The sequence below is a fragment of the Macrotis lagotis genome, chromosome 4 (assembly GCF_037893015.1).
Source record: "Macrotis lagotis isolate mMagLag1 chromosome 4, bilby.v1.9.chrom.fasta, whole genome shotgun sequence".
Lineage (NCBI taxonomy): Eukaryota > Metazoa > Chordata > Mammalia > Peramelemorphia > Peramelidae > Macrotis > Macrotis lagotis.
In genome coordinates, this window is record NC_133661.1 from 54,245,964 (window position 1) to 54,269,314 (window position 23,351).

Consider the following 23,351-nt stretch of genomic DNA (forward strand, 5'->3'; position numbering starts at 1 on the left):
TTCTCTGCTGTGTAGTACTTGAGGGAAATCAAGAAGGTATATGTATATGTTGACTGGGAAATGATGGAGAAAGGCAAAAAAAAGCACAAGCTGTATGAATAAGAGGGACAAGGAACAGAATAGGGAAGAGGAGATAGAGGAATGGGAAAAGCAGGGAACGGAAAAGAACCAAGAACTGAAGAACAAGGGAAGATGATGTTGTTGTGTAGAAACTGGGGACGAAGGTAGGAGTGAGAAGCAAGGTCACCAAAAAGGTGTGGGATACAAGTTTATTTCTGTGCACAAATCAAAATACAGTGACTCACACCTGAGACAAAAGGGAAACAATTTAAAGACTAAGTAGCAGAAGTGATTGGGGGAGGAATCCCTATAGAGAATATATCTCATATTTTGCTCCCCTTCCCTTAATCCCCACCCCAGCTCAGAGATCAGGGTCTAAAGCCTAAAGCAGGAAAATATGGACTTAAATCCTATGGGAGTGGAAAGGGCTAGGAGACTGATGTTTTCCTGCCCTTACTCAGCTACAACAGGGGATGCAGACTAAAGGATAGACACAGAGGAAGCAGCACAGTTTCTGAGGACCTTTTCCCTATATTCTTAGGGGGCAGCTAGTGCAGTGGATAGAATGCTAGACCTGGAGTCAGGATGACTTGAGTTCCAATTCAGTCTCAGACATTTACTAGCTATGTGACCCTGGGCAAGTCACTTCACCTCTGTTTGCCTCAGTTATCTCATCTGTAACATGGGGATAATAATTGCACTTCCCTCCCTGGGTTGTGTGAGACCAGATGAGATATTTGTAAAACCCTTACTGCAGTGTAAGCTGCAGATTTAGTGGTTATTATTGTATTTTACCAGTATATACTCTGTTATCCCTCCCTCACTCTGCTAACAACTCCTGTCCCTACAGTTCTGTCATCATTCCCCTCTCCCTCACAATCTGTCTTTACCCACTTTCATTCTGCCAACATCCATTCTCACACTCCCACGCTTGGCCTCCCCCTGGCCTAGTCGTTCCAGCTTCTCTTTTGCCCTGTTTCATGTCCTAGGGCAGGATCCCCTTTCTGGCTTAGATCCATGAAGTCAAGAAGCCAGTGGTTCATCCTTGCTCAGAGGAAGTTTTCCATTCTCCACAACCCACTACTCAGGTTCCATTGGCATGAGCCCTTGGAGAATTCCATCCTCCTTCAAACAAATTTAAGTCTATCTATCCTCCCCTTCCCCCTCCTCAAAGTTGCCCCTGGCCATCAGTTTCTCTATTCCCACAGTATTTGGGTGGCTGACTGAGATTTAAGGAAGGTTCAGAGTACATTCTGGAAGGAGAAAAGGTTTTAGGGTTTTCTGGGTACCATTTCCTCATTGCCAAAAGCTGGGTCTCTTCATTTTGTGGGGACTATACATATCACCTATGAGAGAAACAAATGGTTTCTGCCACCTCTTTCACAAAAAGACCTTAGCAGAGCTATGTGAAGAACCCAGATTAGAACTTGCCTTCCTATTCTTCCTCACCTTATTTGGACACACACACATGTCCAGATGTGAGCCAGGACTGGGGAAGAGGAGAAAGGAGAGGCCCAAACAAGAATCAGAACCTGGTCTCTCTAGTACCTGCCAGGCAGCAGGTTCCTTCTCTCATCAGTTGCCCAGGTCTAAGGCTCCAAGAGCAGGGCCTTCTCTTTGCATTTAGGTTCAGACAACTCAATACGTGTAAAAGGAGGCCAAGAGAGAAAAGGACAGCTTAAAAGGAGAGACACACAAATAGGCACAACAAAAGAATGAGTAGGAGGAAAAGACAGCAAGAGGAGCAAGGGCACACAAGCTGAGAAACCAACATAAAAAAGAGGCAAGAGATATCCAAGCAGAGAAATCTAGACAAAAATACCAGGAAAGGAAGTATCAGGTCAGCCCTGACAGGGGAACTTTCGCCAGGTATCTAGAGGGAGGATTTGGGGTGGCTCTGAGGCCTTGCTATGTACTTCATTTTCTGGCACCCTTTACTGGGCCCAATTCACTGATGGCCTGCTCCAGGCCTCCACACATGTGCCTGCAGTCCAGAGCTGGCAGCTGAGAACCGAGGCCTGGCCACCTGGAAGCTGCAGGAGCCAGGGGAGGTTCCAAGACCCCGAGGAGACCCTGGAGTTGGGGCTGGGCTAGGGCCATGAATAGGACTTGGAGGTATCTCTACTCTCCAAATGGGCTCATCCAGTGAAGTGGCTGCTCTGGGAGTGAGTACAGTTGGGGCCAGGGGCTCAGAAGTGGGTTGGGGAGCTGGGGTGGAGAATCGACGTATCTCATGGACTCGAGTGGTCTTGGAAGACCCTGGGGGAATAGGGCTAGGGCTTGGAGGAATCTCATCAAAGCAGAACATGGCAGCTTTGAGTTGGTAGGGCTGGTGCCTCATGAAGTCGATGGCCTTGATGCCTGGCTTTGTGGTTGTTCGGGGTCCCTGAGGCTGTGTGCGGCTGGGAAGGGTCCGGGCAGCCAGTGGGAAAAATGGAGAAAGCAATGGATTGTAGCCAATGGGAGGTGGGGCACGGATATTAGGGGAATATTTCCATGAAGGAGGCAATGAAGGGGTAGGAGAGGGGCTTCGGGGTTGGGAGCTAAAGATTGGGCCAGTACCAGAACCAGGTGTGGTTTCCACTACATACCTATCTACCCGACTCTGTCTCTTGGCAAATAGCTCTCCACCTCGGCCCTGTAGCCTCGGTGGTTCAGGGAGGACACTTGTGGAGGGAACAGTCCCATTCACCAGACCATCAGGAAGACCCCGGGGTGCAGGCTTGGGTGCCACAGGAGGTGGGGTCTTGGGTGCCATGGGGGGTGGGGTCTTAGGGATCACAGGGGGTGGGGTCTTGAAACTTTGGCCCCCTGCAGGTTGCATGAAGTTGCAGGCTTCAGCTCCCAGGCTCAGGGCATCCTCTTCAGGACCAGACTCAGTTCCTCCAGCCTTAGGTTTCTCATCCAAATTCTGTACCAATGACAGCAGCTCAGGGTTGGGTGAATTCTTTTTCTCTTCAGTCCCCCCACGGAACATTTGTTTGCGTCCTCCTCGGCGACGGGCCTCCTGCAGGATGCCTGTCCGGGGGGCAGGCACAGAGATTCTCTGCTCCCGGGGACTGGGAGTCTCAGGGGCAGGGTTGCTTGGATTGGTTGCTGGGGGGAATCCAGTAGACTTCAGAGGAGAAGACAGGAAGATGGAAGCAGTAGAGGTCATGGCAGCCATGCCATGCGAAGCCTGGGAATCAGGGGGACCTCCAGGCGTCATGGGTCTATTGGGGGCAGGGATATATAAGGAGGTGGTGGCTGTCACTGGGCCTGAGGAGCATGGGGCATTAGTGGAGATGGAGACTGGTACCTTGCCAGGATCCTTGGGGGTAGAGAAGTTGGGGATAGGGCTGGGACCTTGGGGTGAAGACAAGAAAGGGGGAAGAACAGGATTAGGACTCCCAAAGCTTTCATTTGTCTTCTTTGGGGCTTGGGGACGGAAAACAACGGAAGTGGTGACTGGACGCTGTCCTTGAAATCCTGGAGTGAATGGCCTTGCCGACCGATTGAAAATGCCTGTGGCTGGGAGAGGGGCTCCTGCTGCAGGGGCCAAAGGAATGGGGCTGGGAGGTAGGGGCAGCATGGGGCTAGGTGGTAATAAGGCTACCTCGGGAGGTGTACTTCGTGGCCGAGGTGGGGGAGGCCCCCTCCCATTCATCAGCGATGGGGGGGTAGCATTAGGTTGCTCTAGGGAGCTAGAGGCTGCCCGCTGCCGCTGCTGCTCAAAAAGCCTCGCCCCTCTCCCTGAAGCTTCACTGAGGCCACCCCCTGGCCCTGGTCCCTGCCCTTCGGCTGTGCCTGAACCTGAGCGGGCCAGCTCCATGTCCAGATAGGGGCTGTCCCAGTCTGACTGGTTAGTGAGGCTCCGGGCATCCGAGAAAGTCTCCTCTTCCAACTCCGACTCACTGGTCGGGGGGATGCCGTCTTCCTCTTCTTCACCCCCCACCCCTGCTCCCTCTCCTGCTGCAGCCCCAAAGCTGACAAGAGTATACTTCTTGGCCCTTTGCCTCCTCTTCTTAAACATAAGCACACCCTTGGAGTGGGGATTGGGTGCCGCTGTCAGTAGAGATGCAATCGTCCGACATTTGGTCTTGGCTTCCTTTATGTTCTTCTCTTGGACACTTTCCGCGCGTTGCAGTTCTGAAGGAAATGAAGAGAGGGGAATGGTCAGTGCATATTGTGGAACTCACCCTCCAAAGCAGTCCTGGTCTCCCCTCCAGACAGTGGAATTCCATGGGCTCTTTCCTACCCAGGTCAGCCTCCCCTATTCCTTATTCTCCACCCTCCAGATTTTACAATCCATATTGATCATCTGGTATCTCCGGCCTAAAGAAAAGTCCATCTTGACATTCTTCAGATTTTCCCCATCCAAAGGCCACACACAATTCATACGTAGAAGGGGTAAGGTGGAGTTGCTCTAGGCACTGAAGAAATCAAGGGCAACGAGAGCAAAGATGAAATCTAGTGCCTACCAATTGTTGGCTTTTGCCCTCTTCACAGTCCTTTTATCTCTGCCCAGGTCCCTCATTCCCCTAGAGCTGCATTTGTCCTCCCAAAATAGTGGTCTTAGGTCTGCTCAGCTCTATTTAGCTCCCTCCCTGCCCCCAGCATTCCTAACTCTTTCCTGGCTTCCATTTTTGACTCTGGCATCACCTCTCACAGCTGAGAGATAAAACAAGGATCAGGGAGACAAAGAAGATAAGATGGGGGCACCCTCCTCCTCCAGAGGGGGCCATGTAAAGAGGCCCCTCTGGAAGAGAACTCTGCCTTCCTTTACCCAACATAAACTAAATTCAACTGAATAAGAATTTACAGATTGGCTATTCTTCCTCATACTTCCACATGCTGTCACATTCACACCTATATATTCCCATTTATATACATTTTACATGTCTCACTCCTATAGGAAGAACGACATCTCTGTATCTAGCTAACAATTTATGAAGTGAAGGTTCCAATTCATTTTAGCTACTCTATCCTCAATCATAACTCCTCAAACTCCATACTCACAAGATGTTACAAGTGATGTGGGTGGTTGATATTTCAGTCACCAGTTGAATTCCACCCTTACTCCCCAATCAAGTTGGAGGTGAAGGAGGTGATGGTATTAAAGATATCGTCCTCCTGGGCAGAGCTGCCCTGAAGTCACTGCACCAGGAGGGAATGTGAACAAAAGGAAAGACACAGCTGCAGTGTCTTCTGAGCACCATGGGGCAGGGTGGGGCCAGGAGATTGAGAAAGGCATGCATCTGATGCCCATTTCGACCCATAACCCCGCCTAGGGCTTAGATACTACCAATTCCTGGGGGCCCAGCCCATATCCCTCCATTCTTAGGCTCCGACTATCTCTATTACTCAAGTTTCCAAGCCACTTTATTGTTACAGTCCTAGCCCAATCTATAAAACACATCATAAATTCTTGACACATATGTATGCATACATTCCCTTTCTGGGCTCTCATCCTTATACATTTTCTCTGTTCACATGGAAGCACACAAACACTTGCACAAAAGCTCAAATATAAGAGTTCTCAGATGTATTCTCACTCTTCTCCATATACATTCACAAATACCACCTTTTGTTCACTTGCTCTCCTCATGTGCACTATGTTACAGGAGTATGCCCATAAACACTTTCCCTGATGTGAATAAATATCAGCCCACTTCTTGAAAAGGGAGGAAACCCCAGCCTGTTGTTCAGAGCAGGAAGAAGGAGAACAGGAAAGATGAGGGAGGGAAGAGATGCAAACTTTCCCTTAGACCTCCCACCTCTGGTTTCTCTAGATACCCTACCATCCCAAGTCCTAGGCATCCTTTCAATATGGGCGGGTGATACCTGCATATGGTTGGTCCTGCCGCTCAGATCCAGAGCCTGGGTCCTTGTCCCAGGTGGTTTGGCTGAGGGACTCCTGGCTGAAAGTTTTGAAGGTCTCCATGCTGATCAAGGCACCGTTGTTTGGAGCAGGACCAGCTTGGGCCTTCCCCAACACCTTTTAAAGCCTCTTTGTCTTGGCCTCAGAGCTAGCAGCTGAGTGAGCTCATTGGGCTATTTTTGGTCCTTAGTCCCCCTCCCCTAACCCCACCCCACCATAAGTTCTGCTATGATGGACATAGGCATCTGCCTAGCTCCCACCAACAATAAGTTTCTTGGGCCAGCAGCATGAGAACTGCCTAGTTAAAAATATCCCTAGCCCATAGACTAATATTTTAGGAGTTGAGGGGCAAGTGGGGAGGCAAAGGAAGGTAGGAGACAAAGACAAGAATTTCAAGAAGAATGTAACACTAGCATGGATCCCTGGGAGAGATGAAGGATTCTCTAGATACAGTTTAGAAACCTCCTAGGGAACTTAGATTCTCCATAAATCATGGTGCTCTGTCTGCCTAAACCCAAACTATGAAGTTTCATGATCCTGAAATCTGGGAGTTAGGATACTGGAAAGGGAGGAAGTTTTGGAGTTGGAGAAACATCTAAAATTTTTGGAAGGCCAGGGAAGTCCTGGGGGTGTCACTCTTAGACCCTGTTCCATAGTCCACACCAAAAATAGCAAAGAGCCTGAGATAAGTGGTACTTACTGGCCTCCTCTGCATAGATCCACATTCTTGCCAGAAATAAAGAGCAGGAGATATCTCTCTAAACCCTTCCCCATTTACCAGGTCTCTCTCATGATTTCACACTAGGTTCACAGTCTCCACTATTTGTAACTCTATTTACAAATTCTCTTGACTTGTCCTCCCAGTTTTCTTTACCAGCTCTGATATTGTACCTACAAATAACCCTGACGTTTTCTAACATGATCTCCAAATACTCCCCATCTCTATCTGCTCCTGCCCTGCCAAGTTGCAAAAATCTCAGCATCTGTTCATACTCCCTCCTCTCCTAACCCAACAGCCCTTTCTGGACCCTGATTTGAATAATCTGAGCCTTCTTGAATCTGAATCTGAACTCTGAATCAAGGAGGGGGGAAAATACCCCACCCATTGGGGGGATAGAGGGGCAGGAAAATAGTCCTTGTTCCCTTTTACCACTATCAGTCCTCTTTGCCTGTTCTCTCAGAATAAATTCAAGGGAAAAGTCAGGGCAGGCAGAAGGAAGAGCCTAGAACATGGGCTTGAAAAGAGATTTGGGTTCCAAGCTTCAAGGAAGGGTATCAGTCACTCACTGGCTTGCTTGGCTTTCTGGGTGTAACTGGTGGTGAGATCATCAGCCACTGGGTGAGGCACAGGCCCCACCATGGGAATGAGATGAGGCCCAGGTCGGAGCGGACCATGAGGTAACAGCAGAGCTTCAGCTGGAGGCGGTTGAATAGATGCCCCATCTTCCCAGACCGGAGAGCTCACCCGGCTGCCTCCTGGAGCTGGGGACTCAAGAGAGGCTGGGGCAGGTTCTGCAGGGCTGTCAGATAAAGAGACCTCTTCGGGTGGAGCCCCTGGAGGGGTGGGTCTGGTGGGTCCTCTGCGACGGGGTCTACGGGGCTTCTCTTGAGTGGCAGAGCCATCTGCATCACTGTCTGTTTCCCCATAATATGCCTCACTGTCTGGGGGTGATCGCAGGCTTCCGGGCTGTAGAGGCTGAGGGGCTGCAGTCCCAGGGGGCTCAGGACTCAGTGGGGATGAAGGAGACAGCACCCGAAGCTCACCAGGAGATGGAGAGCGCACAGGCCCTACATCACCTACCCTGTACATAGGAGAGAAGAATTGAGTATCAGGTCATAAGAGGTAAAGTGGGTAAAGATGGAAAAATAAACTGACAAAGAAATAACTAAAGATGGATTGAGAAAGGAAGAGACTTGGTCAAAGTACAGGAAATGAACTTTAAACACAAGGGTAGGTCTAGCAGGGCTGGGTAGTGATGAGGAGAAGACAAGAAAAGAGGTTGATGGAGAGAAAAGGTGAAGATGTAGGGAGATTTCAGCAGAAGGAACCCAAGAGGAAGACAAGCAGGGAAGGAGGTGGCCCAAGTTTGACAGAAGCACCAACACTCCCACAAACACGGCCCAATCACCCATGACCCATGACCCCACTTACACATACACACATATACACCCACCCTCCAGCCCCAAATAGCCACAGACAAACAAGAATTTAGGAAGCTGAGACTGGTTGGTGAGAAAGAGCCCAGAATTGGGGAAGGGTATGGGAACTGTGCTGGGTGGGTGGGACATGGACCAAGAAGGGATAAAGTGTCCATACCGCCGCACAGTGAGGATGAGTCGGGCCCCTGAAGCATCGATGAGGTTCATGGCACTGGCATGGGAAAGACCGGTGCAAGCTGCCCCATTGATGGACAGCAACTGGTCTTGTTCTCTAAGCCCTGCTCGGCCTGCCTGACTTCTCCTGCGTATCTGAGGGAGAGAGGTTAGACAAAAGTAGAGGGAGATGTTGCAGTTTAGGGAGGACCTCTCAGTTAAGGGTGAGAGGAGGGAAGATCAAAGTGGAGTCAAGTTTTTTGCTACTGAGCAGGTGAGAACAGAGAGTGTAAGGGAAAGGGATGATCCTGGGGTAGGCATTGGGGCAGATTTAACCAATGAGCCAGTATACAGGAAAGAAAACAGAATTTTGCTTGAGGAAAAAAGTTTGGGATGCTACAAAGAGGAGGAGATAGATGGTCTGGGGTTTCTCCCCACAAGGCTGCCTTCCATGAGCCCTACCCACATTGACCAGTAACTCCTGAGATAAAATCCTGACTCTGTTATCTATTAATTGTGCAACTTTGGACAAGTCACAACATCACTGGGCCTCAGTTTCTGCATCTCTTTATATCTGGAGGATTATGTGTAGAATTCCTCTGAATAGACCAGAATTGTACCCAGATCTCCCCCCCCCCCCCCCATTTCCCTGTGAGTCCAACTAAGAGATCTCTAAATCTACGCAAGGTCTGAGTCTAGATTAGTCAGGTTATTGTAGGAGACATCAGTCTTTCCCCAACAGCCTGAAGCTTCAGCTATATGAATATGTATATGGGAATGAAGTAGGGGGATAGACCATGCAGTCTAAAGGAGGGCAGAACCATGCAGCCTCAAGTCTGGGTGTCAAGTTTTCAGGATCTAGCTTCTATGGAGTCCACCTTAGCTCTGTGGAACTAAGGTGGAATCTAACTTCCTTTCTATAACCAGGACTGTGTTCAAATGCCCCTGAATAAGGTCAGGTGCTCAGATCCACCTCTTTCTACCCAGATGTAGAGTACACAGAAGTTTTCTTTTCCCACTCACCCTTTCTTTCCTTATAAGGCTATTCCCAGATACCCTTTATGTCTCCTTCTTTGTATCCAACCCCTCTCTGGGGGTCTTCCTTACCTTGGCCACCTGCAAAGGTTTCCTCTGCTCGGCACCCCCTTGTAGTCGGAAGCCCCAGGGAGCTCCCCCTGATAGCGTGACCTGAACCTCTTCCTCAGCACCCATTCCTTAGCTCAGCCTGTGGCCCTTGCCTCTTAGAGACTGTCCCAAGAAAATGTTGAGGGGTTAGAACCCCCGTCCTTCCCGTCTGTCTGTCTTGCTACTGCTACTAACCTCTAGGCCTTTCCTCCCCTCCCCCCAGATGGTGGCTGGCCCTTGGCTCAGTCCTGCCCAGGACATATGTCCCGTCAATCGGATCTGTGCTCAAAATAGTTGTTGGCTCACCCCCGCCCCAGTTCCTCAGGCTATGCCACTACAAGGGCTAATTTTAATCAAAGCTCTTTGCCCTCCCAAGTTCTCCATGTGTCACAACCCCTAGCCTCCAGGTCCTACTGTGATGCTAAGCCCTCTAGCCACTTTTACTTCTCTGTTGATTGGTGGGCCAGCTGACAGTGACCCTTCATATATGCAAATAATAAAAGCCATTCCAAGGGCCCTAATGCCATAGCCAAATCCTTATTAGAAATGTCCATCTACTTGATAAAAAAACAAAGATTCCAGCTTCTGGGATAAGAACTCACTTTTCAATAAAAACTGCTGGGAAAACTGGAAGATAGTATAGCAGAAACTAGCCACAGACCAACATCTCACACCTATACAAATGTGTTTAGGCTTTAAACATAAAAGACAATAGTATAGGCAAATTAGGAGATGAAGGAATAGTTTACTGGTCAGATCTATGGAAAGGGAAGCAGTTTTTGACCAAAGAAGAGATAGAAAACATTATAAAAAACGAACTGTATAATTTTGATTACATTAAATTGAAAAGTTTTTGCACAAACAAAACCACTGTAACAAGATAAAAAAAGAATGTGGTAAATTGGGAAACAATTTTTACAACTAGTGTTTCTGACAAAGGACTCACTTTAAATATATAGAGAATGGAGTCAAATTTATTAAAAATATCATTTCCCAATTGACAAATGGTCAAAGGATGTGCAAAACCAATTCTTGGATGAGAAAATCAAAGTTATCTATGATCATATGATAAATTGTTCTAAATCATTATTGATTAGAAAAATGCAAATTAATGTATCTCTGAGGTACCACCTCACACCTCTCAGATTGACCAATGTGACCAGAAAAGGATAATGATTAATGTTTGAGGGGCTATGGAAAATCTGGAACACTAATACATTGTTGGTGGAGTTGTGAACTGAAACATCCTTTCTGGAGAGCAATTTGAAATTTTGTCCAAAGTGCAAGAAAAATGTGCATACCCTTTGATTCTGCAATACCCCCACTGGGTCTATATCCTAAAAAGATCATGAAAAAGGGTAAAAACCCCTCATGTAGAAAAATATTCATAGCAGCTCTGTTTGAAAGGCAAAGAATTGGAAGTTGAGGGAATGCCCATCAATTGGGGAATGGTTGAACAAATTGTGATATATGTATATGATGGAACTGTTCTATAAGAAATCATGAGAGATGGGATTTCAGAAAAGCCTGGAAAGATTTGCATGAATTGATGCCACATGAGATGAGCAGAATCAGAAGGACATTATACGCAATAACAACAACATGGGATGGACTTGCTCATTCCATCATTGCAATAATCAGGGACAATTTTAGGGGATCTGCAATGGAGAATACCATCTGTTTCAAGAGGAAGAACTGTGGAATTTGAAATATTCTCTTTAATTTTTAAAAGTTGTCTTATATATTACATAATTCTGCATAATATATGTAATGTTTTCTTTGTTCCTTTTGGATCTGATTCTTCTTTCACAATGCATTCAGTTTTGATCTATGCTCATCATGGATGCAAATGTAAAACCTCTATCAGATTGCTTTCTGCTGGGGGGAGGGGGAGGGAAGGAAGAGAGGGAGAAAAATTGCAAAACTCAAAACTATGCAAAAAAAATGATTGTTAGAAACCACTGCTGTATGTCATTGGAAAACAAATAAAATATCTATATAATAACAAAAAAGATATGTCCATCTCATCTCAACCTTTGGACAATTATTCAGAGGCCCCAGAAGAGATTTGTACTCAAGTGATATCTACTATTGCTACTACTACTACTACTACTACTACTGCTGCTGCTGCTGCTACTGCAGCTGGAGTATTCAGGAGGGCCAGTACCTCTGGTGTGAGAACTTGCTGAATCCTTTTCAGGGCTGCTCATATTCCTTTGGTGTCCTCCCGATTCATCCAACCCCCTCCTGTGGTTCCAAGAAGCTGTTGCAAAGTAGCCACACCCCAGTAAAACCATCTCATCTGTCAGGCTAAACCAGGTTGAGGGTGACTGATAGGCCTCAAACCCATTGGTGAATGAGGAGAGTGTTTACCCCAAATGTGTGAAGACCCCCTGGTGGAGCAAAAATGAGAAGAGTTTATTCCAACGATTATGAAGGTGACTGAAGCAGGTGCTATGGAATGCTTAGAGCTTGATTAGGCAATGAAGATGCCAAGGTCATCCACTGCATCCTAGGCCATTGCAAGACCTTACTTTTTGTCTTTCCATTGGATTTCAATGAGAGTGAGGCTGATGACTTTATGTAGCTCTGCTTTGATTAAATCCAATTAAAGTACATGTCAAGACATCACCTGTGATGCCATTGGTTCTTTTAAAAACAAAAAGACAAACAACTATAGCTGCTGCTATTGCTACTATTATTGCTGTTGCTGCTGCTTCTCCTTGGAAGGTAGTTTTCTTCACATTAAAAGTCTTTAAGCTGGGGCAGCTAGGTGACCCAGTGGATAGAACACTGGCCCTGGAGTCAGGAGTTCAAATCCGACCTCAGACACTTAATACATAGCTGTGGCAAATCACTTAACCCCACTTCCTTGTGTTTCCTGCCGTTATGGGGGGGTGTTCTTGTTCTGACAGGGTTGGATCAGATAGTATCAGTGGTCCCTTTCAAGTCCAAGGTGCTGTATTAGTTTTAGTAGTAATTAAGAGTAGAGTACTCCTGCTATACAAGATCCTATACAGAGAATTTATCTCCCTTCTAAGAAATATGGTCAGGTGGATATAGATGGGGAAACCCTGATAAGCAGATATAGGTAGTTATTTAACAAAGTGGGGTGATCCTCTAGACTGTCCCATATTGAACTTGAGAGATTGTAGATGATGGGCCCAAGCAAATTAAAAAAAACCCCAACAAAACAGGTTTAAGTACCAACAGAATTGTGTTGTAAAAGAAACAAAGTTTAGATAAAACACTATCCTTACCTTTCCTGGAATTTGTGTTTGGTAGTTAGCTATGAAAAGACCAAATAATTCAGAAGAAAATTTTCAGTGGAAAGTTGACTAAGTCTTACACATAATCAGTATGTAATGTTTTTCCATTCATTCTTTTTTTCCAGAGGAACTGGGTTCAGATCTTAGTCCTGACACTGAGTGACTTTAGGTAACTCACCTAATGACTGGGTTTCATAATTTTCATTTGTAAAATGGGAAGGGGAGAGTTGAACTAAAATGAGGGAATTCCTTTATTATCTCTAAAATCCCTTTAGCATCTTATGACATATATATTATATATATATATATATATATATATATATATATATATATATCATAGCACAACTTAATAACCATACAAAAGAAGTATAAACAAATGCTGAATAGGATCCAAGGGTGTTTTGATGCTAACTGGAACAAGGAAAGGCTTACTCGAGGAGATAACACTAAGTGGGGTTGAAAGAATGGTTCAGGAATAACTTGGGCCAAGGTAGAGGTCATTCAAGGAATAAGGAATATCATTAACAAAGTTATCTAAGTACAGAACTGTGGCCTGAAACTCATGCATATCAGTCGAGGAATAGACCTGTTTGGCTAGGGCAAAGAGTGTACCATGTTGTTGAGGGCCTTGAATGCCACGAAAAGAATTTTATCTTTTATTTGATAAAGAATAGAGTTGGAAAGTTTTGAGAAGAAAAGTGATATCAGCTCATCTATGCATGAATAGTTTCGCTCTCAGTGGTATTAATGGTGGGTTGGAGAATGGAGAAAACAGAAACATGGGATCATAGATTTTGAACTGGAAGGGTCTTTAGATCAGAACATTGAGCTTTACCCCATCCCTTTTCATATGAGGATATTGAGGCTCAGAGAGTTTAAATGACTTGCTCATGGGGTGGCTAGGTGGCACAGTGGATAGAGCACCAGCCTTGGAGTCAGGAGTACCTGGGTTCAAATCCAACCTCAGACACTTAATAATTACCTAGCCGTGTGGCCTTGGGCAAGCCACTTAACCCCACTGCCTTGAAAAATCTAAATAAATAAATAAATGACTTGCTCAGGATCACATAGTTTATAAGGAGGGATTCATACCCAGGAATCTCTGACTCTAAGTTCATCACCCTAGTCATTATATTCTGATACATGTTAGTCTTACTATTAGTTGAAATTTAACATTAAAAAAGTAAACTTAATGTGTTCTTCTCAAGTAATTATATCTTCAATTTCTCCATTCTGGGACCACATTATCTTCTAATTTCCCTGGATTCTATAAATCAAGCATAACATATTAAGTCTTATTTGTCTATTCTCACTCTGTCCTTTTCTAATATCTAATCTTTCACCAACATTGACTGGTTCTTCTGTAAAATGGAAAGCTCCTTTAGGACAGGGTCTTTTTGAACTCTGTATATCTTCTTGTACCTAGCACATGTGAGCTATTTAATGCATGTTACAAGCTATGCCTGGAGTTAGGAAGAGCAGAATTCAAATCCAACCTCAAACACTAAGTTGTATGACCCTGGTCAGGTCAATTAACCTTGATTTGCCCCATATTCTTCAGCTTACTTCACGAAGTAATTCTAAGCTAAGGATCATATGAGCTATTTGCATGGTGCTTACAACAGTTCCTAGACCACAGTAATAACTTATTCAAAATTTGTTCTCCTTTCTTCCTTAAATCCATTCAAATATGGATCATCCCAAGAGTCTTAGTTGTTTTCTGCTTTTTGTCTTTCTACTTCCTGAGTGCTATTATAGAAACCCTGGAACCCCAATTTCATCATGCTGTACCTCTGTTCAAGTGCCTTAGAATTGTTAACCAGATCCAATTGCAATTTTTAAAACCATTAAAGGCTTTTTTGTCAACTTGTAAATCTTTCTCTTATGTTGAGCCAACCTCTGTGACATCCCTCTGTGTCCTGGAAAGCAGTCAGATAATGTGCTGAATTTGGACTTGGAGGCACCATGGGTCTACAGACCTGGGAATGCTGTTGAAGACTGCACCTCGATTTTCCTAGCTATAAAATGAGAGGGTTGGAATAGTTGACATCTGAGGTCCCTTTCTAGTTTTCAATCTAGTATCCTGGGTTGATGCCTCAGCCATTTGTCCCTTCACTCCTTCTCTTGAACATTTGGCTTCCAATGATGGAAATCCTTCCTGGTACTAGTAACTCTGTTACTATGTTTCTCCTTGGAGAGATAAATTCAGTTTATACTTTATTCATTTAACTTGTTTCAATTGTGTGGAACCCTCCCCCATGCATTCTCAGATACTCTCTGCCTGCTTCTACTGCATATCCAGGAACCCGGGGGGCTGCTTTCATCTTCCGTCTTAACTGATTGCTGAATGACTTTGGGATCAAATGTGTTCATCAACGAGGCAGCTTCCTCTTCAAGACCTCTTGGATGCAGTCCTCTGGGTAATAAATATGATTGATGTGATGGATGGATGGAGAAGGACCCTTTTATACTACAACATAATGGCAGGAGGGGTTACTGATTGCCACACAGAACACTCAGCTGGCAAAGAACTCAATAGGCCAGGCTTCTACTGGACCCTTTGGTGGCTTTTACTTCCTTCTATTAGCAACAAGACAGCTGGTGTGTTCCCCTTTCCCATAACTATTAACAGGGAAGATAGAAGGCCTAAGCGGGAGCAGAAGATGGCAGATGCTAAGGGAAAAACTTGCCAACAGAAAGATCAAACTCAGTTGTTTGATATGGCAATCATTAGATTGTGACCTCCTTGAGGGCAGGGACTGTCGTTTTCTTTTTCTGTATCCTGTACTGCACTGGAAACAGAACGTAGGGAATAAGTATTTGTATAGCACCTGCTATGGGTCAGGCAACTATAGTTAGTGCATCACACATGATATTTAATTTGGTCATTGCTTAATAAATTTTAAATGACTGACAATGTAACTTAGCTAATTAGCCTTTTGGCAAGATTATTCCTGATCTAATAATACTTGAATATTAGCTTCTCAAATGATAGTATCGTTCTATATAGTGGTTTATATAGTGCTTTACAGTTGGTAGAGTATTTTGATCCTCACGACTCAGTAGATATTGTTCAAATTTTTAATAAAACATTTTTTTCAAATACATACAAAGATAGTTTTCAACATTCATCTTTTTGTGAACTTCTGAGTTCTACATTTTTCTACCCTCTCTCTTTCCTCCCCACCTTCCCATGGCAGTAAACAATCTTATATAGGTTGTTCATGGCCAATTGTGTTTAATATACTTCCATATTAGTCATGTTATGAAAGAAGAATCAGAATTAAGGAAGAAAAGAAATCACAAGAGAGAAAGAATCAACACAAAAGAAATTTTAAAAAGTGAACATAGTATGTTTTGCTTTGCATTCAGATTCCATAGTTTTTTCTCTGCATGTAGATGGCATAGTCCATAGAAGGTCTCTCAGGATTATCTTGGATCACTAAACTTCTGAGAGGAGCTGCATTCCAAAATAGTTGATCATCTCACAATGTTGCCATTAATGTATACAATGTTCTTCTGGTTCTTCTCATTTCGCTCATCATCACTTTGTGCAAGTCTTTTCAGGCTTTTCTAAAGTCTGGTTGCTCATGATTTCTTTTATTTATTTATTTAATGTGTGTGGGATAAGAATTCACTTAAAAAAATCAAAGAGACTCCTCTGAGCAAAAAGGAAAGTTTATTTTGGCTTTTCTCGAGAAAAAGGGCATACTTCAAGTCTCATAAAAGTAGTGAAGATCAAGGAGCTGCCCCGAGGTGACAGTCAAGCAAGATTATATGACCTAGCACAACTCCCCCACCCCCACCCCCACCCAAACCCCTCTCTCTTCCAACCTGATTGGTTAAGGTTTTCAGAGTTATAATCTTTATGTGAAAAATCTACTCAGCAACAAAGAGAAGAATAAAAGGTTTTCATAAAAGATTACCTCATCATCCAGATGGCAAGGGTATCAGAAAATTTCTAATGACCTTCTGTTACATGAATTAATGTCTGAGTATGCAAGGTCTTCTTAGTTTAGCACTTCTCAAACAAGAGAAGGCAGGCTACTGTTCTCACAGTCCATTATCAAATAGATGGCTAACTAAGGACTGCAAGGTCTCTTCTCTGGAATTATTACACTATTTCCCTCCCTAACAGAATCAATGCGAGGTCTTTCTGGAAACAGTCCACTGTTTCACTCCCTAGCAGAATTGGGAAGGTGTCTGACTGGGAATACAAGGCCTCTCTCCCTCTTCTAAGAATAGTTTAAGGGTAATAGTCTGTCTTTGTTTTAATGATTTTTAACCCTGAGAGAACTTCACTAGGAATATTAACTCCTTTTTTTTTTGGAATATTAACTCTTAAGATGGAATATTCCACTCAAAGGCAATGGGGTTAAGTGTCTTGTCCAAGGTCACACAGCTAGGCAATTATTAAGTATCTGAGGTCAGATTTGAACTCAGGTTCTCCTGATTCCAGGACTGGTGCTTTATGCACTACACCACCTAGCTGCCCTTGCTTATGATTTCTTACAGAACAATAGCACTCCATAGTTTTCATATTTGTCAACTGATGGGTATCTCCTCAGTTTCCAATTATTTGCCACTTAATATCCATATTTTACAGATAGAGACTGAAACAGATTAAGCGAATAGACCAGGGTCAAGTGACATTTGACAACTAGCAAATATCTGTTGCAAGATTTGATTTAGAGGACTTTTTCATATGATTTTTGAAAACTTAGAGTCTGGATTGCTTCCTTGACCATTTATCAATAAGGGAATGTTTTATTTTCTTATAAATTTGAATCAATTCCCTCTTTCCACTAAACCACAGTGCCTCAGTAGAGGATATAGTTGTGTTAAAGGTAATTCTCTATATTTCCTTATCCTTCCTTCTCTTCCTTACTTTTCTATGAATGAAATGTATTTCTGCATCTAAATGTGTTTGCGTTATTCCCTTCTTTGATCAATTCAGATAAAGGTGAAGTTCAAGTGTTGTCTGATCCCCTCACTTCTTTTCTCTTTGTATAGTCTTCTACTTCTGAACCCTGATTTTATGAGATATTCCCCTCCCACCCCATATAATACCTTTCCCCTTCCCTTTTCTTTCTTCTTTTAAGATCATTATAACATTAAAATCACTCCCTGGCCCTCTATTTTATTAGTCTCTCCTGGATAATGTTTGATGATGATAAAATTCTGAGTGGATGAGCTAAATCCCTTAGCACTGTTCACTCATATTTACTTTTTTTTTCTTGTTTTGTCCTTCATTTAGAGATGATATCATAAGTATGTGAATTGATTTGAGTGAAGGTATGCTGTTAAGTCACCAGCCAGAGCCACTGGGGTCCAGTGGCCAGATATGAATCAGGACAATTGGAGATGTTCCTGAATTCAAGGCAATTAAGGTTAAGCGAGGTGCCTAAGATTACACAGCTAGTAAGTGAGGTCAAATCTGAACCCAGGCCTTCCTGGGTTTTTTTTGTTTTGTTTTGTTTTAATATTTCTCTCTCTCTCTTTTTAAGGTTTTGTAAGGCAATGGGGTTAAGTGGCTTGCCCAAGACCACACAGCTAGATAATTATTAAGTATCTGAGGTCGGATTTGAACTCAGGTACTCCTGACTCCAGGGCTAGTGCTCTATCCACTGGGACACCTAGCCACCCCTAAAGTTTCTCTTAATTCCTCTGTATTCCAAAATTTCTACACCTCTCTTGTTCTTTTCATCAGGAATGTTTAGAAGTTCTCTATTACATTAAAGATTCATTTTATCCTTTAGGTTTACATTCAGTTTTTCTGGGGAAGTTATTCTTGGTTATAAGCCTACATCTTGCCTTCTGGAATATGTATTTCAAGCTTTCCACTTCTGGATTTTGATTATAATATTCCTGGAAGTTTCCATTTGGAGGTTTCTTTCAGGAGATAAATGGTGGATTTTTTTCTACTTCTACTTTGAACTCTGGTTCAAAGACATCTAGGTTGTTTTCTAATTTTTTTCTTTTAGGTTTTTTGCAAGGCAAATGGGGTTAAGTGGTTTGCCCAAGGCCACACAGCTAGGGAATTATTAAGTGTCTGAGGCTGGATTTGAACTTAGGTCCTCCTGACTCCAGGGCTGGTGCTTTATCTACTGCTTCACCTAGCCACCCTGTGTTTTCTAATTTCTTGATATATGTCTTGGCTCTTTTTTTTTGTTAGTAATAATTTTCAGGTAGTCAACTGATTAATAAATGATCTCTCCTTGTTTTTTCCTAGGTTAGTTCTTATTATGAGATATCTTAGATTTTCTTTTATTTTTCTGCCTTTTATTTCTTGTTGTGTCACAGTCATTAATTTCTATTTGGTTTATTCTAATTTTCAGGGAGTCTATTGGTTGGGCAAGATTTTGTTCCTTGATTTTGAATCAAGTTGTTATTTCTTTTTCAAAGTCTTTCATAGTTCTCATTTCCTTTCCAACTTTTTTTCTCAAATTCTTATTTTTATACAATCATTTTACTTAAAAAAAAAAACCCCAAACTCTTGCTGCATCTCTTCCATGAATGCTAGTTGAACCTGTGCCCAAGCTGTGTTTTTCTTTGAAGTTTTTCCTTTAGCTATCTGGAGTCCTCTGTTTCAAGTCTCTTTGTATAACCCAGACTCCATATGGTTGTTAAAGTGATATTCCTAAAGTACACGTCTGACATCTCATTTTTTTATTTAATAAATTTCTTTGACTCCTTACTGCTTCTATGATAAAATGTAAATTCATCTATTTGATATTTAAATGCCTTCATAATCTAATTTTAACCTATTTTCTAAGCTGATTACAAATAACTCTTTCTCAAATATTCTATACTCCAGCTAAAGGGGTCTACTTGCTGTTTTTCCTACATGACATCCCAATTCCCACCTCCAGGCCCTTGTACAGGCAATGAACCATGCCTGAAAAGCTCTCTTTTGGACTTTCTAGCCCTTTTTTAAGTTCAACTTAAGTGTCACTCCCTTTAAGAGGTCTTTCCTGATTCTCATGCTTGTTGGTGACTCTCTGCTTCCAAAGTACTTGTGTGTGTGTGTGTGTGTGTGTGTGCATGTAGGTCTGTGTAAATATATACATATACATCTACACACACTTATATGTTCAAAAACACATGCTTATATAACGTGAATATAAAGCTATCATATATTCTGGAGCTACTCTCCCAACCCTCCCACTGATACTATTAGGCATATAGTAGTTACTTAATAAGTGCTTTTTTTTTTTTAAGGTTTTTGCAAGGCAAATGGGGTTAAATGGTTTGCCCAAGGCCACACAGCTAGGTAATTATTAAGTGTCTGAGACCGGATTTGAACCCAGGTACTCCTGACTCCAGGGCCAGTGCTTTATCCACTGCGCCACCTAGCCACCTAGCCACCCCTTAATAATTGCTTTTTTTGCTTGTTTGAAAGCTATGCAGCTGTCCCTCCAGTGCTTGGGGTCTCAAAAAGGAGGTACTCCATTAAAGAAGATTAGGTAAAGTGTTTCTATAATTAATGGTCAAGGAATTTTAAATTAGGCTGTTAAAATTTTTTTGCTTTTTATATTCTGTTTGTCTTATGCTAGCTATGTTTCTTGAACCTCAGTTCACTTATTTGGAAAAAAGAGACAACAATGTACTGCCTACCTCACAAGGTTATGGGAGGGCAAGTCCTCATAAATTGTAAAGTGCAATAAAAATGTGTCTTTGATGGATCAGTGATAATTCTTTCCACCAGTGCAGATCACAACCCATACACACCTTTTCATCATCAACGATTCTTGTTCCTGCAAAATGAAATTCATTATGATATAGTAGAAATGTCACTGAATCCAGAGTAAGTTAAGACTTGGGGTTGATTTTCAATTTTAATTAACTAGATTTGTAATCGTAAGCAATTCATTTTACATTTTAAAGTCAGTTTCCTCATCTTTAAAAATGGGAAAAAGAGGGTGGCTAGGTGGCACAGTGGATTAGAGCTCTGGCCCTGGAGTCAGGAGTACCTGGGTTCAAATCCGACCTCAGACTAAATTAATAATTACCTAGCTGTGTGGCCTTGGGCAAGCCACTTAACCCCGTTTGCCTTGTAAAAAGCCTAAAAAACTCAAATATCTTTAATAAAAATAAATTTTAAAAAAGCCTAAAAAAATGGGAAAATAATACCTAAAGTACCAACCACCCTTAGACTTTTAATGAAGATAAAATCAGATGTGTATATAATTTTTGTAAACTTTAAAAGTGCTACATAACTTTTAGAATTATCTTCTATTGAGGAGCTCTCCACTGTGCCTGGAAGCCTTCTAACTACAGCCTACCTCTACAAGCCACCACAAAATTACAGATGCCCCACATTAGAAATCACCTCAGAGACCATCTGCTTCAAATCACATTTGTACAGAAATCCTCTCTATAACATGAAAGGTTCACCAATCTTTTTTAGGTTTTTGCAAGGCAAACGGGGTTAAGTGGCTTGCCCAAGGCCACACAGCTAGGTAATTATTAAGTGTCTGAGGCCGAATTTGAACCCAGGTACTCCTGACTCCAGGGCAGGTGCTTTAACCACTGTGCCACTTAGCCATCCCTATTCACCAATCTTTTTCTGACAACTTCTAGTAAAAAAGAATTTACTACCTCCTGAGACAATTAAATCCACCTCCTTTTGGATAGCTCCAAATGTTAAGAAAATATGTTGGGTCGGCTAGGTGGTGTAGTGGATAAAGCACTGGCCTTGGAGTCAGGAGTACCTGGGTTCAAATCTGGTAATATGTTTTTCAGGGAATTTGAATCTATTTTTTTTTTTAGGTTTGCAAGGCAAACAGGGTTAAGTGGCTTGCCCAAGGTCACACAGCTAGGTAATTAAGTGTCTGAGACCAGATTTGAACCCAGGTACTCCTGACTTGACTCCAGGGCTGGTGCTTTATCCACTATGCTACCTAGCCTCCCCAAACTTGAATCTGTTTTGTCACTTCTGTTGACTGCCTCTATCTGTCCTCTAGGGCAAATTCTTCAAATTATTCCTTCCTCACAGAATTGTTCAGATATATGAAGACAGATAACATGGGGGGTACTATGGGTAAAAATATTGTACTGGGAGTTAGGAAGACTTGAAATAAAATCTGGGTTCTGGCATTAACAAGAAGTGTTAACCCGGGAAAGTTGCTTAAACTCGTTTCTTCATCAGAAAAATGGGAAAGAGAGAACTCACCTCATAGGAGTAATTGCAGGTTCAACTAAGATATTTCTAGCATGCTTACAAACTAATGCACTTTATACATGCTATGATGGTGATAACTGGTCTCCACCTGTTTCTCTTCTCCAGGCTATACATTTCTAACTTTTTCAACTGATCATATGACCTCAAGAGTTTGAGGACTTTGACCTTTCTTATTTGGTCTTTCTTATAATGTGCTTTCTAGAATTGATCACAATACTCCAAATAAGTAGAGATCTGGACAGAGTATGCAAAATTAATACCTCTCTAGGCTGAGGCATTTGTCCTCACTTAGCATCTGGTTTCCAAAATTATGTCTCTTTACAATGCCTTTTGGATCTCCCATAATTTTGATTTTGGGGGAATCATTCTGTTCGGTAACCTGCGGTGTTAATGGGAGATATTGTGACTGTAATTATCTTGTTCCAATCTTTTTATGGAGATAAGAAATTTTTTTCATTGTGACTGAGATCACTTTTATGTTGGTCAGTGGAGGTCAACTGTAACTGTCCTGTCATTGTTTACTTTAATGTTGGGTGTAAATTGCAATTGAATAACAGAAACTAGGAGGCGGCTTCTCTTGGCGGACTTGGTGGCAGTCCTACCCGTCCCATTTCCGCGGGATTTTGACTTCTGCTAGGCCTGTGTTCCATGCAGGCTGGAGACTACAGGGAGTACCCGGTATGGCCACAGCTATGGTTGTTATGGATCATGTCTTAGGACGTGCATTGGGTCAATACTCCACTTCCAGTACATTTTACTGCTTTAGTTTTCAAGGATGTTTTGGGAGGTTTGGAGCGTTTTTCTGAGGTATAATTAGAGCCATCGGATTCCGTTTTGTCGGGTCTCTAAAAAAGGAGTTAAATGTTTGAAGCTTGGACTTGGCAATTTCTGTGGTTTTTCCTTCTTGTGGGAATGTAGATGCCCTCCTCCTCCTCCTCCTCCTTCTCCTCCTCCTCCCCGTCATCAAGTCCCCAAACTGGGTGACTTCTCCCAGCCACTTCTGACAGTCTTTCCCTCCTCGCGGCCTCCTCCCTGGAGCCCGTAGCGGGCCTGGGCCGGAGGAGAAGCTCGGGGAGGAAGGGAGGGGGCTTCCATTCTGCCCCAGCAGCTGCTCCCGCAAGCGTCCGGGCCCCCGGCAGGGGGCTCTGCAGCGGAGCCCCGCGCCCGGCCACGGGAAGCTCGCAGCCTCCGCGGGCCCCGAGGGCGGGCCTCCCGGCCCGAGGCCTGGGCGTCGGTGCCCCCTGGGTATCAGCGGCGTCGCGGCAACGCTACCGGGGCCCAACGCCAGCCGTGGCGCTTTGGACTGAGGCCGGACCGAGGGCGCGGTGCCGGGAGCAGGGGCGGGATGTTATGGTCCTGACGTAGCATCCACGCCAGGGGCGGAAGCACACCCGAAGGAGCAGCGCTTCCTCCGTCGCCGCCATGACAGGGAGGCGGCGGCGGCGCCCTCCGCGCACGCGCGACATCCGGGTCCGCGCGGCTCGTCCTAGTGAGGACGTGGCAGCCCCGGAGGCCTCGGGCTCCGTGCGCGGGGGAGGCA

General features: G+C 43.7%; 1 protein-coding gene across 2 annotated transcripts; it reads right to left on the minus strand.

Moving 5' to 3' along the window:
- On the minus strand, positions 1 to 9,612 carry SYNPO2L (synaptopodin 2 like). 2 transcript variants are annotated; one of them, XM_074232850.1, is made up of 4 exons: positions 9,341 to 9,612; positions 8,238 to 8,389; positions 7,208 to 7,722; positions 1 to 4,188 (listed from the first exon to the last, which is right to left on the minus strand). In XM_074232850.1, the coding sequence occupies exons 1-4, from the start codon at positions 9,443 to 9,445 to the stop codon at positions 2,009 to 2,011; spliced, it is 2,952 nt and encodes a 983-aa protein (XP_074088951.1). In that variant the 5' UTR covers positions 9,446 to 9,612; the 3' UTR covers positions 1 to 2,008. The 2 variants fall into 2 exon arrangements, with proteins under 2 accessions (XP_074088951.1, XP_074088952.1); XM_074232851.1 differs by lacking the exons at positions 7,208 to 7,722; positions 8,238 to 8,389; positions 9,341 to 9,612 and adding an exon at positions 5,884 to 6,121.
- Positions 9,613 to 23,351: the final 13,739 nt, after the last annotated feature.